Source organism: Pristis pectinata, chromosome 5 (assembly GCF_009764475.1).
Source record: "Pristis pectinata isolate sPriPec2 chromosome 5, sPriPec2.1.pri, whole genome shotgun sequence".
NCBI lineage: Eukaryota > Metazoa > Chordata > Chondrichthyes > Rhinopristiformes > Pristidae > Pristis > Pristis pectinata.
In genome coordinates this window covers 60,249,656-60,264,982 of record NC_067409.1, presented here as the reverse complement: position 1 = coordinate 60,264,982, position 15,327 = coordinate 60,249,656, and the positions used below count along the sequence as shown (strand labels likewise).

The 15,327-nt window shown below is 38.0% G+C and overlaps 1 protein-coding gene across 3 annotated transcripts in view; it reads right to left on the bottom strand.

The window, feature by feature from the left end:
* The window catches only part of phf14 (PHD finger protein 14), a 173,550-nt gene that overhangs the window by 74,664 nt on the left and 83,559 nt on the right, over positions 1 to 15,327 (bottom strand). Inside the window, exon 15 of one of the 3 annotated variants that reach the window (XM_052015570.1) lies at positions 7,334 to 9,779. The exons of the other annotated variants lie outside the window; for them this stretch is intronic. Within the exon in view, the coding sequence (XP_051871530.1) occupies positions 9,765 to 9,779 (15 nt within the window). The 3' untranslated portion in view covers positions 7,334 to 9,764. Of the gene's footprint in view, positions 1 to 7,333; positions 9,780 to 15,327 lie in introns of those variants that run through there. 3 annotated transcript variants of the gene reach the window in all.

Genomic DNA, 15,327 nt, shown 5'->3' with positions numbered 1-15,327 from the left:
CCAGCTCAAAGTATACCACAATCCTAGCAACCACTAATGTTAAACTTCCACAGGCAGAGGGCCCTCTTGGATGTTCCTCAGCAGATCCTTTATTCAGTTTTAAGTTGCAATATAGTATCGGATTCTCTTTTCCAATACTTCTATAATGTAAAAATCATTAAAAACAGCAGTTAAGAATTTATCCGTTCTCACCAGCTGTTCTCAATGATGGAGCCTTTCAGTCTCTTTTCTGAATCTTCCATTCACAATTACACTGCCGAGAGACTGGCTCCACTCCTCTAGCTGGATATACTTTTGATGCCATTTCTTAGCTTTAACCATGCATAGTTATAGTTTAATTGCCCATTAATTTAAAATAGAAATAAATAGTTCACACAGTGCAGCAAATAAAATAATTTCTAGCAAGATTTTAAAAGATTTTCTATGGAGCCACATAGTTTCAAGCTTTTGCTTTAAACAATACAACACCTCTAAAGAATGCATCAGAATATAGTACAGACTGTCAATGGTACCTGTTATTATTTATATACGCACTTGGAAGTATTTATGAAAACAGCTACAAAACTCCAGGCTAAATCCACTGAGTTCATCAATATTCGCTGCCTCATTTCAGCCTCTGTGCTTTGACATAAAGATGTCAATAAGCAATCTGTGGTTCTCTTTCCTCTATGAGTTGCATAACTAATATTGGTAACATTCCATAAACAACAAAATAACCTTTTCTTCAAAAAAAAATACTTGTTCAGCTGTCCTTTTTGCATTAGACTGTCACCCATGTTCCTCTATTACTAGCTTTATCAGTGTAAAGAAATTGGCACAACCAAACTTACTAATTTTTACTCTAAAAATGGCTCTCCTATGCTGCCTTTAAGTTTATTTTCGTCCTGGCATACACAGAGTCAGGGTCATACAGCTTGGAAACAGGCTATTTGGCCCACTATGCCGATGCTGACCAGTAAGTACCCATCCGTATTAATCCCATCTTCCAGCACTTGGCCCATAGCCTTCTATGCCTGGGCAATTTAAGTGCTTGTCTAGACACTTCCATTTCTCCAGCTGCATGTTTTCCCTTAACACATCATTCTATTGATTCTTAGTTACAAAATAAAGAGTTTCTCTTTCGATTTTCTGGTGAGAATCGTCATTTATATGAAAGAGAACAAGGATTCTTCATTACAAGCTATTACTCTGGTGCAAACCAGATGATTTGAAAGGGAAAATGAGGTAAATATGAAAAGAAGAGCACTTTTTGAGAATGGAAGTAGAGAATAGAACACAAAATAAGGGACCAGATAGTTTTCTCCTATTCTGTAACTTCAATTACTCAATGAAAACTCATCTTAATTGGGTCCAAACCCAGGGAATAATTTAGTAATACTGGTCCTGAGTTAAGTTTTGGATAATGTGCCCTATGAGACATGCCATAGCAGGAAGTTTGTTGCTCATGCAATCTCTCTGTTTCAGGTCATTCTGAACCAGCCAGTGTGAATTCCAAGCACAGAATAGCTCATATAAGAAAACTAAATATTACCAATATTGCTCTTATACGTTCAATTTCAGTGACTCACTGCTAGTTACTGGTGGAAGCAAAGCTCCCACAATTTGTTGTCCCACCTCTCTGGTTTTCTCTCATTTCTGTCATCAGTTTCTGGGTGGCTCTTGGTTTTTGCGAACGCATGCAATAACAACTATAAGCAAAACCATCCAGGAACAGGGGACCAAATTTTCAAAGGTAGAGGCAGTTATCAAACTGCTAAGACCCTAGTGCAAAATCTCTAGTTGGCAACTCTTGGAAAGATATCCATCCTAGAATCTCCATGTGTGATGCTTCCTACTTTTCAAAACATTTCTTTCACTCTCCCATGTCTCTTAAATGTGCTGAATGCTGCACCTTAAACTAGGTCACCACTGAGTTTCACCACTGTACTGATATAGTTATTAAGCATCACCCTCTTTATTTGGTAGTCAACTTGCATCTAAAAGTGCAAGACTAGGTTTCCAAGCCCCATTATTGATTTGAATGCTAACTCTAGGCTGATACCCAATGCATTAATGATGGGAGCTGCACAGCCCATTTACTTACTACTTCGGCGAGGTTGAGGCTTAAACAATCACCTGCATATTGGGATATGGAAACCAGAAGGGAAATGTAAGCTGAGGAAGTTATGAGGATAGTGAAAGGTAATTGTAGAAGGCAATTTGCAAATGCAATACATCTTCTACTGACCAGGGCTGATTCCCCTCCCAAATCTCCCATTTGCTCCTCAGCCTTTTTCTGTTCACCCCTAAACTTCAATTTTTGCTATTTTTTTTAAATACCTTTGAACACAGGTACTTAAAGTATTGAAAATCATTTGTAGCTTTTACAGCTGGCAAAGCTCTGCTCCCTCTTTGGCAGCTATCAAAGTTTATCAAAAGCATTTCAGGGGCAGGGCCTTTTCACTGCTCTGCCAGAGGCCATGTTGCTGAAATCAGAAATGCAAAAGAGCAACACGATTGACCCTTTGCATTTAGCCCAGGTAACTGGCTGTTGGGGGGGGGGTGTAGGGGGTGGTGGGGGGAGATCTTGGGAGCCAATTCCAGGCAGGGGACTGGGCTAATAAGATCTGGCCTGTCACAGGTCATTGGAAGCTATGCATCACGCTTACAAATTGAATGAAGTTGTTCCACAAAGTAGTCACTTAATCTACATTTTGTTTCCTTGATGTCTCGGAAACAGCATCATGAACAACAAATAAAGCAAACCAAAGTGTCAGTGAAGCATCATTGAATGATGACTGGTGGTCATGGTGGAGGAACAGATAATGCATTTGTATGAAAAAATATGCAATGAATGACATTAGGTAGTAGGGCCAATCCCAGCATATCCACACCTTATTAACTGCCCAAATATTACAGTCCAAAAGTGTACCTAACATTTTGTAGGAGTATAGCCCTAAGAATGTATTTAAATTTTAAATATCAAAACCAAACTGCATTATTACATCCAAACACCCAAACTTCTTTTTCAACGATTTAGTTCCTTCAATTGCAATACCTTATAGAAAAAAATAAGATTCCTTACCATTATTATAGATGTCTACCTGAACATCAAACAATTCAAGGTCTTCCAGTTTTGAATATCTTCAACTTAAGTCTTAACATTATAAAACAATAACCACAGTTTTAATTTTCATATTTCACAAAACCAGTAATGTTGTAAAATTAAGGAAATAATTGTTAAGAATAACATAATTTGAAAACTTATAGGTACTTGTAAAACATAGGATCTCTGGTGCAGAATTTGCACTCTGGCCTAAATGGAAATGAAGGATGCCTACTAATTCATCATTGCAAGCAAAAGCCTATCACCTCAGCCAGTAATTAACACACTTCCAGCTTCAGAAACTAGCAATTGTGGTTCTGCAGCAGAAAATACATGGAATTAAGTTCTTATATTGCATTCTGAAGGACCACAATAAAGAAGAAAGACCTGCAGCATATTTTAACAGATTGTGGTTTGTGCCCCATCTGTTTGGTTTTGGCTGTGAACACACAACAGATGGAGTAGTTATCACTTAAAAGCACAAATAACACCAGTGCTGCCAATTCTGGACTAAATTTAGCATCTAACTATTTCTAAATGGAAATATTCAAGCAGATCGTTAAAATAATAAACAAATAAAACTGCACACATTTACAATTTGCACCTGGGAGATCGCAATAGTATTAAATAATCATCTGTATAGAACAGTCAAATGTTATACACCAAATAGTTTTTCACATAGCGAGCTATTTCTCCTACTTTAAGTCTGCAACCTAATTAGTTTTCAAACAAATTGGTAATTTTCACCAGAACAGTGACATCATTCACTCCAGATCCTCCTCCAATTCCACCACAAGGTTTGAATGTAGATAGTCAAACTCTTCCATTATATTCAAAATTAACATTGTTATTTCTAATGTGCATGAGCACCAGGATACTCCATTCAAGTGATATTTTTTCCATTTACGTTTTAATCATTTTTATTTCAATGTTCAAGCAAAAGCTATCCCTGGGTGCAATACGTCTCAGCCAGAGCCCCAACAATTTCTTCCCTTGCCTCCCACAGCAGCCAGGATAAATTTCATCCAGCCCTGGGGATTTATCCACCTTCAAGACTGCCAAGCCATTGAGTATCTCCTCTTTATTTTTAGTGACTTGCACTAGAACTTCACCTTCCCCCTCACCAAGTTCTCCAACATCAAAGTCCATTTCCTTTGAGAATACCAATTGTCAAAACCTTCTGACTCCACACACAGATTGCCCACGTTGTCCCTAATAGGCCTTACTCCTTCCCTGCTTATTATTTTATTCATAATGTACTTATAAAACACCTTCAGACTTTCCTTAATCCTGTGTGCATCGAAAATCCATACTCTCAATGGGCCTCTCCTGTCTTTAGATCTCTATACCTGTCATATGCTTCCTTTTTCCTCTTTTATCCAATCATATAATTTCCCTATGTAGTTTCCCTACTAATTTGCTCCTTTATATCCTTCCCACTGATTGGTGACCTATACTGCTTCTTCAGCAGTCCCTTGGGTTCAAAGGTAACATTCTTCCACTCCAGTTCTGTTCTTCTGAGATAGCAAACAAGGCCAACGTGGGAACCACAGCCTCTGCCACCAGTGAGACAAGAATTGCTTAACATGGCAGGTAGATAGGTAATTCAGGAGGTTTTGCATCTTCATAGTTGTTGTTTGAGCCCTATGCATTTCCAAACAAACCCAAGGCATTCAGTGCTTTCCCAGATATTCTTTCTCCATTTTGAGTCCTGGGATTGCCATGTTAATAAAGATGCTGCGTTTTCATGTGGTTTTGAGAACATTATTGAACTGTTTTTTTTCCATCCTGCAGGGAATCTCTTGCCGTGACAGAGCTTAGAGCACAATTGACAGCATATAGAATATAAGCCCCTCTAAATGTGATATTTTGATTATTTCTTATCTCTAAACAAATAGATGTATTTGACTGCTCTATATCCCTCATCCTCTCTATCCCTACAATATTCTCCTTAATCAATATGACTTCCATTCTTCCTCATCGTTTTTGAACAGCTTAAATCAGCAATATTTAGTTCTTAGTCTTGCATTCTTTTTTAAAGTCAAATGTCTGTTATTACTACAGCATCATAATTCCATATGGCCAATTACACCTGAAGCTCTGCAACTTTGTTTAATATTATTAACGTCTTTGCAAGCATGCACTGTAAATCTCTTAGTCTGGTCCTAAAGGAGATCTACTCAATAAAGTGCTACTTCTTGCTCTGGACTTCTTACTCCCAATCCATTTCTCTCCTTCTCAATGCTACAAACTGATGTCCAACCCCCTGCCAAATTAGTTCAAAATATCTCACAGTTCTAGTATATTTTCTTGAAAGGATATTGGTCCTGATTCTGCAGCAGTGCAAACCATCCAACCAGTACAGGTCTCGCCTCCCCCAGTACTGGTCCCAAATGGTACTAAAATGCACCAAAAATACCAGGTTACTCCATTCCCCATGCAGAATATTCTACATCCCTTTCAATGCATTCCTTTACTCTGGCAACATAGTAAGACATATTGATATTGACGGTTGCAAAATTAATCATCTGCCCATTAAACCATGCAATCCCCTGTGACGACTGCATTTCTGTTCCTTACTCAATACCTTGTCTCATGGGGCCACATTCCGGATGGCACTCATTCAAAAGGGTCATCACCTCCACCAGTCTCTAACACTACAAACAATTTTGAGAATGCTACGCAGATTGATTCCTTCTTTTCCTGCCCTTTCACATGACTACCTTATTGCTAACCTACATTCTGTGCGACTGAGTGGTGGTCATCTCCTGGAACTTACAATCCAAGAAATGACCAACTGCCTCTCAAGCCTGTAAATCATAAGCTTGAGCTAGGCTTGTTTGAGGCATCTACTGCACACGTTGTTCCTCAGGTTTCTTGAAGGGTCCTGAAGTTCTGACATGTCACAGGAATCACAGGTAATGGTACTCAAATATCTATCCAAGATATGAGAAACTTGGATAGACATTTGAGTACCTTTACCTTTTTTTTGATATACTTATTCATTTGTCATCCTGATTGACAGCCCCTTCCAATTTCCTTTTAAACTTTAATTTCACACAATGCTTGCTTAAGGTAGTGATTACAATATTGTCATTTTCTTAATTTAACTTCTTTGTAAAACTTTTTGTTTTGCACCTCTTCTGTCTCCCTGAATTCCCTTGTTCACTAGATTCCCAATCTTTACACCTTGTGGAAAACTGCACCCACCAGAGAAGTGCATCCTGTGAATGAGCAAAGCTCCTTTTCATTCTTCATCATGGAGTCTTAGTCATGTGTTTAATTAAGCTATCCCAAGGTAAAGGTTGTGCTGGGCAATTACCTTCTGCATCAGTGGAAGATTAATGAATAGGTGTGTGTGATTAAGTTTGAAATATCCTGCACATTGGATTTGATTTCCCAGAATACCATTCCAAAGTTAATCTGAGTTCCAACTTCAAGTGAGCTATCACATGGTTACATAATTCAAGACTTATGTTTTAACTTACTGGCTTTACTGGATATAGAATTGTACAATGTAGAAATGGGCCAACCTTGATGTTGATCTGCACTAATCACATTTGTCTGCATTAGGTCTGTATCCTTCAATGCTTTCCCTATCTAAGTACCTGGCCAAATGTCTTTTAAACTTTGTAACTGTATCTACCTCTACTACCTCCGCTGGCAACTCATTCCAGATATTCACCACTCTCTGCATTAAAAATTTACCCTTCAGATCTCCTTTAAATTTCTTCCTTCTCACTTTAAACCTTTGTCCTTTAATTCTAGACTCCCCTGCCCTGGGAAAAATATTCTATTTATGCTATCCATGCCCAGTCCCACTGAGAATAAACCCAGCCTATCCATTCTCTCCAGGCAACATCCTCTTCTCTATTTTCTCTATTGCTACCACATCCTTCCTGTAGCATGGCAACCAGAACTGTAAACCATATTCCAAATGCAGTCAAGCCAATCTTTCGTACAGATGCAACATGATGTTCCAACTCCTATACTCAAAGCCCTAGCCTATGACGACAAACATAGCAAGTGCCTTCTTCACTACCTAATCCACCCGTGTCACCACTTTCAGCGAACTATGGACTGACACCCAAGGTCACAAGAGAATGGATAAACAGTTACACGAGATACAGCTACCGAAAATCAGCATCCTCTCCATAGCTGGACTCAGGAACTCTAAAATGCAATATAATGACTTGCTTACTGATTCTGGCTATTGTCAGTGCTGGAAAAATTAACATGGGTTGACACCACCTTTAGTAAGTTTTATTTATTCCGACTCTGACTTCTACATTTAAGGAGGAAAATTCCCTCCACTTTTGGAGTGCAAGTTGCCAAATATGTATATTAAATGATTAAGATTTTTTTTGTAACATTCAGACATCTGGTTTCTATCTTCTTTTAATGAAGAACATAGATTTGGAAGCTTCAATCTATTAAAAACAATGATTGACTTGCATGAAACAGAAAAAGTACTGAGTGCTAACATAATTCAATAAATGGTTCCCAGATGTTTTCACCAAGTTTACTTGTACATACAAATTAGTAGAAACCATCAAATAAATTGAACATTTTGCTTCAGAGCTTTAATATCTTTCTCAATTCTAAGAACATATTCATTTTACTTTATTAAAACAATCACGTTTCTCAAAGTCTTGATGGATTAGATATGAAGATAAACCTTGTTTTAGAAAACTTAAGGGAACTGATAAAGCAACTTATATAATCCCTTCCTTTAACTGCATTATTGTTAAAACTAGAGAAAATGTTGGAACAAGCAAAATTAAGTGCATCTATTTTTGAACTAGTTTTCCTTTCAAATTACCTGCTCGCATTCATATAAACCACCTTTATTATAACTTAGAAAGCTTATGTTTGGATACATGTCAATTCATAGCATCATATCATCATGCAAGTTCTCATCCTTTAACAAGAGACAGGGAAATGCGGCCCATGGTTTAATTCAAAAGTTCAATTCTTCCTCGTCCTAATGTGGATTAATTCATACAATAATATAACTTCTTGATGATACTTATGTTTCAATGAAAGGTGGATGCTGTCGCTTCAATGTACCTTCAAACACTCCATTTACCTGATGTGTTCCACCCTTGATATCTCAGTGAGAGGTCATGAATGTAAAAAATCTTTGGGACATGGGATCATTTTAGTCTCTAGTATAATGCAACTCCCCTTAATGGTAATGTATCTAAATATGCGTGGTAGCCAGGGTAAACCCTCTAATCTGGTGTTTTAATTAGTCTCTGGCAGTGATGCAGAGATGAAGTGAGCAGCTACACCTAGCAGAAAGGAAAATTCAGGTTTGAGGGAATTCAAATGCAAGCCAGATGAGAGCTGGTACAAAGAGAAACTGCAGTCCAGAATTCCAAAGGAGGTAGCCATGGAAATAGTGGATGGACTGGTTGTCATCTTCCAAAATTCTGAAGGCAAGGGTACAGTTCCTGCAATTTGGAGGGTGACAAATGTAACTTCAATAATTAAAAGGAGGAGAGAGAAAACAAGGCACTAGAGACCAGTTCACCTAACTTTATAAGGAAATGCTAGTGTCTATTTGTAAAGGATGTGATAACTGGATACTTCGAAAATACCAGTGGGATTACACACAGTCAACATCGACTTATGAAAGGAAAACCATGCTTGACAAAGCTGCTGCATTTTTTTTTAGGGTGTAACTGGCAGAACAGACAAGGGAGAACCAAGGGAAGTGGAGTATTTGGATTTTCAAAGGGCCTTTGATAAAGTCCCACATAAGAGGTCGCATGCAAAATTAAATTACACAGAATTAGGAGTAATATACTTGCATGAAATGAAAATTGGTTGACAGACAGGAAACAGAGTTGGAATAAATGGAATTTTCTCAGGGTGGCAGAAACGATTAGTGGGATACCACAGGGATTGGGGATTTTACAATGTACATCAATGACTTGGATGGAAGAGCCAAATATATTATTTCAAAATATGCCCATGACATGAAAATGAGTTATGAGAAAGATACAAAGAGGCTTCAAGAAAATTTGGACAGGTTGACTGAGTGGGCAAATAAATGGCAGATGTAGTTATAACAAGGATAAAAGTGAAGTTATTACCTAGGTAGGAAAATCAGAAAGACTGTATTATTTAAATGATGAAAGATTAGGGAATGTTAAGGTTTAAAGGGATCTAGGTACCCTTGTACAACAGACTCTGAAAGCAATCGTGTAGGTTGCTTTCCATGCAGAAATGAACCATGTAGAAAGCAACTGTCTCTTTACCCAAAAAAAGGATAGTGCCATGGACAGAGTGCAGTGAGGTTTCCCCATTTTCAGTAAGTGTATTTTTTTTGCATTGAATTGTATATATTACCCTACTCTCCAGACACTTAATTCTACGTTTATTAGTCTGATGGTCAGGTTTTCATACACAGTTATTGTTTGAAAGTAGGTTTAGTTAGAAGCTAGAGCTTATTTCACACAATATAAAAGGAGAGACAGGCAGCAACATTATTTTATGCATTCAGGAGAATTGTAATGTTCTTGAATAGTTATCTCATACTGTTTATTTATCTATTTAAATGAAACCATCTGTTCACTTGAAGTCCAAATCCATTCAGTCCACTTTCTCAAGAATGAACAAAATCAAAGAGATGCATTCCAATAGTTGGTGTACAAGGTAAGTATTCCCTTTTCTACTTCTTGTGTATCTGTTGAGAGAGGAGAGATTGGGTTCAACTGGTCTGTATTCATTTGAATTTAGAAGAATGAAAGAGGATCTCCTGAAACATACAAAATTCTGCCAGACCTACACACAGACTGGCTAGAACATGGACAGTTCCCCTGGCCATTGGGTCTAGGACAAGGATTCACATTCTCAAGTTATGGGATAAGATATTTAGGACTGAGGTGAAGAGAATTTTCTCCGCTCAGGTAGTGGTGAACCTGTGGAATACTCTTTCACAGAAGATGAAGGCCAAGTCACTGAATATATTTTGGGAGAAGGTAGGTAGATTTCTAGACAGAAGTTATATTGTATAAGGAGATAGCAGGAAAATAGTACTGAGATAGACAATTAGCTATGATCAAATGAACGGCAGAGGATCAAAGGGCAGAGCAGCACAATCCTGCTCCTACTTTTTATGTAAAAACAAAATGAGGATGGTGTTCAACCCATTGAGTGAGGAGAAAATAAGTATGTGCAAATAACAGCTGTCAAAGTGCCAATGGGCAGTACAATGCAGTATTCTTACTAGAACTCTTACCCTGAATGCCTTACTCATTGGCTCTCGTCTCAAAAGACAATCATATAAATTAACAGGTTCTTGGGCCCTTTCTAACTTTACCTAATGCTTCAGGAGACAAAAATAAATCACAAATCTGACTACGCTCTGTGAATGGAAAGATCCTTTAAGAACTTGTTGAGCATCCTTCTGAAGGACTTGAGAAACTACACTCACTACTTCAGAAACCTGTTCTAGAGGGCAATGATTGTCAATAGCCTTCTCAATGTACAACTTCTAACTTAACTATGCTTACTATAAATGCACACTCCTAACTCCCTCACCCCTCTCCACACGAAATGACTGTAATCTTCTCATCATTTTAAAAACCTTTAAGTTTTCTCTGTCAGGAGCAGTGTCTTGAAGATACATGGCGATATTTACAGTGCCACATGTCAAAGATAGGATTTTCACCAGCTTACTTAAATATCCTGTGGTACTTCTGTATCTCCAAACCAGAGTAACATGGAGTATGTGCCATGGAGGGAGATGCTAATAATAGTAACAAAGGGGCTAGAGACTGCAATAAAAAAGAAAGACGGGCAAATTCCAGGATCAGCAGGCAAGTTTGAAAGATTGTGCCTATAATCAATGTAATAGTTAATCTGACAAGGTGCTTTTCAAAAGCTCTTTCTTTGGTGGAACAATCCGAGGCAGCTATAGAAGGGGCAAAGGCAATGAATGGAGGCCAAAACGAAGAGCAACTACTTATAATAAAGCTGACTTAACACTCTTGATGAAATGCCAGTGGAATTAGGGGGATGATGACCATGGCAGTGCATCTTAAAAAGGTGTGTTGTGTACCATGTGGAAGTGCAATGTCAACAGTCAATATCAGAGCTGCATACAAAGCGAGAAGATTGGCTATTGTATTGCATAATAAAATTCTATTGGCTCTACAACCAAATTGACTCAAGATACATTGCTAGAGTTTTCAATAATTTTATTTAAGCAATAAAACACACACTCTCTGATGTCAGCTGCAGGTAAAGACCTCTGTTCTAACTAGTAATGCTTGAGCTTTGATTTTCAATCTGTATTGAGTTAACAGATTTCAACCATGGATATGGAAACAGCACATTAATTGGCCTCAAGATAGTTTGTTAAGGAAGGAAAAGATAGACTCTTTGCTCTTGTTCATTATCCAGAAACTTCAGCAAGGCAGCTAAGAGTGTGATGCCTAGCAAGAATACAATTTGGATAAACCTATTACTGTTACTCACTGATTAACACATTGACCCTCCTGGTCAAAGTGTGCAGATGACCATTGGCCATTTGAGTTAGATGCTGAACAATATCGAGTCATGTCTTAGCATGTCAATATATCAAGGACTCAGGAGATTTAAAAAAAGGTGAGAAAATTGGAACTGCATCATTTTTTGACTTGCAAATAGTAATGAATTTTGACTGCAAATAACATGTACATGAATTCTACGTTCCACACAAAAAAGTAAATAAAAAATCAAGACATAGAAAAAGCAATGGCATGACAACAGCAGAGAAATGAAGCTGACGGGTGTGGGGTGGCTGGACCTAAGACTGTATCTCTCAAGGCAAATGTTTTTATTTCATGACTTTCAAAACCGTGCACATAGCTTTTGCTTGTAGAATAATCTTAACTTTAAAATCAAGACACTGCCTCAGAACTTGTTTACTATCCCAGGACAGGCCATGCAAAGGGTTTAATTGGAACTCAGCTATCAAATTTACAAGCTTGAACTGAACACAATTTTCTGCTTCTTACGTTGCTCTCCAGGACAAATCCATGCTCATTGATTCTTTCTTTCTGGATGTTCAAAAGCGACATGTAGATGCGAAGGGGGAAGATGTCATCAGAAATGACTCCATTCGAACATCAGGCCTGATGGAACTTGTTCATGTCAAATAAACAGACATTCACTTGACATTTTTCTATTATGCTGGCTCTAAACTGACCACAAATGACCAAGGAGGATCTGTCGTGAAGAATGTGCTATCTGCCCCACTCCTACCTTTCATTTGTTTGCAAGAGAGCTCCAGAGCAGAAGAGAATGGGCAACTTTTCTTTAAGATATATCTTAAATTAGAAGTAAAATATTTTCCTTTGTTGCATCTCACCCAATGAAGAAAACCACAAAACAATTAACTATTCCACAAATCAAAGGAAAGGCATGAAAAACTCTGAAAAGCTTGGCCTTTTCATGGGTAAAAAGTCAAAATAATGAAAGTGTGTAAAGCCTTTCTAGTGACAATCTATAAATTCTCAACCAGTGGAACAGGACACGATGTATAATTTCCTTTCATAGATATATGATTTAAGTTCTCAATATTTATCAAGAGTAAAATTCTGGATCCAACTCAATTGGATCAGAAGCCTTGTATGAGGTTAACCAAATCTCATTAAAAAGTACATGTATAGGACACCACATGGTTTAACTGAGCCATGAACATCAACAATGTGTGTTATATACATATTTAGTTAAACTAATATATCCTTTGTGTTTGTATTGAAAAATGACAAATGAATTAGACTAGCTTCATTCTCTGATTGTTCTGCAATTTTTCTTGCTGAAATATCTGAATACGAGAAATGGGAAAGGCGAATCTGGGATAGCTGTAATATCACTCTCACTACTCAATGATCCAAAGGCTTCCAAAGCTCACTGTCCAGGCTTGCACATAGAATTGAAAGATGGGCAAGGTATGGGAGGGCTGTTGGCACCTCCGTAATCCCAGAATAAGCTATGAAGGAATAAAGAATCCTTGCAACATTGGTACTGCTCTGATTAATATTTGCTTTAGGAACCCCGTAAAGATGGAGTAATATATTTGTAGTGTGGTATAACCATAACACCAAAGGAAAAAAAAATGAAACAGAAATTTACCAGTTATCTGATGAAAGGTCATCAAACTGAAACATCAACTCTATTTCTATCTCTACAGATGCTGCCTGCTACAAGTATTTTCAGCATTCTTTATTATTTCAAATTTCCAGTATCTTCAGTTTTCTGCATTGCAATAATCAACAACTGGGGAAAGGGTGGTTCAGGCATGTCATTGCTGGAAAATTTATTCCCTCAGTGTACTGTCATTAAAATCAATTTGTAGTATAACCAAACTACTAAAGTGATCACCTGTACAGCATAAAAATGTAAATAAATCATTTTAAGGAAGAGAACCTTGTTGTTTATTATATACATTAATGACTTCAATGTGAATGTAGGAGGTATGATTAGCAAGTTTGCCGATGACTGAAAATTGGTGGTATTTTTGAGAACAAGGCAGATAATCTTTGGCTACAAAATGATATCGATCAGCTGATAAGTTGGCATAGCAAGAATGAGGTGTTGTATTTTGGGGGTTGGGGGACAAATAAGGGTACGACATACACCACAAATGGTAGGGATTGAGTGGGCATAGTCTTTATTCTCTAGAGTTTAGGAGGTAATCTTATTGAAATATTCAAAGGGTTGGTCTGTGGAACAAAGGGACCTTTGTGTACAAATCCAAAGATCCCTGAAGGCGTACAGTAGTACAGATATATAGGTTGATGAAGGCGACGTGTGGGATACTTGCCTTTGTTAGCTGTGGCATAGAGTATAAGAGCAGAGAGGTCTTAGTACAACTTTATAAAACTTTGATTAGAGAACAGCTGAAATATCGTGTGCCATTCTGGTCGCTGCACTATAGGAAGGACATGATTGAACCTGGGAGGTTCACTAGGTTGGTACCTGGGAAGGAATGATTCAGTTATGAGGAGAGACTGGATAGGCTGGATTTCTTTTCCTTGGAGCAGACGAGGGTGAGAGAGGACCTGCTAGAGGTATGCAAAATTATGTAAGGCATAGATGGGGTCAATAACAAGAAAAATTTCCCCAAGGCAAAGGCACCCAAGACCAGATGACATAGGTTTAAGATGAGGAGTAATAGGTTTAGAGAGGATCAGAGGAAGAATTTTTTTTACCCAGAGGGTGGTAAGAATCTGCAAGGCATTGTCTAAGGTGGTTGTAGACACAGGTACTCACAAAATTTAAGCAGCACCTGGATGAGCATTGGAATTACCAAGGCATAGTAGGCTATGTATCAAGTGCCAATAAATGAGATTAGCAGAAAGTAGTACTTGATGGTCGGTGTAGACATGGCAGGCCGAAGGGCCCGTTTCTGTAATCTATGATTCTGTGTTGATCCACTTAAGAGATATTATAATTCATAGTTATGTGAAGTTCTGATACACTTTAAATATTAAAGGCAGAGAATCATCAATTTAAATTGAAAACTGCCTCAGTGGTTGAGAAAAGTATTAGAATGACAGAAATCATAAGAAGGCCATTCAGCCCCTTGAGCCTGTTTTGCCATTCAGTAAGATCATGAGTAATTTTCTACCCGAACACCAACAGTTCCTGCCCTATTCTCCCAATATCCAGAAATCTTTTGACTTCCCTTCTCAATGCAGTCAATGATTGCTTCTCCACAGTCGGCCAAGGGGAAGAATTCCAAAGATTCACCATGCTTTGACTGAAGATCACTAGTTCTGGACTCCTCAGCTGAGAAAAATATCATCCACAGACCAACTCTTTGAATATTTCAAAAAGATCACGTCCTAAACTCTAGAGAGTGAAGCCTATGTCCACTCAATCCCTCTTTATGACAGATCGGCCATTGCAGGATGCATTCTGGTTAATGTTTACTGCTCACCTCAATAGAAAGTATATCCTTTCCTGGGAATGGAGACCCACATTATAGACGATGCTCCAGATGTGATGTTAACATGGCCTTATAAAGTTTTAGTAAGATAATTTTCACCCTTGTGCTCAAAATCTCTGACAATAAAGGCCAAAATACCACTTGCCTGTCTGCTGCATCTTGTGTACAAGGACACACAGGTTCCTTTGAGCAGTTTCAGTCTCCTACCATATAACTCAGCATCCTCAGGACTTTGGTGATGCCAGACTGGCATTTTCCAGACACTTGCACGTTACTCTTATTAATACCCAAA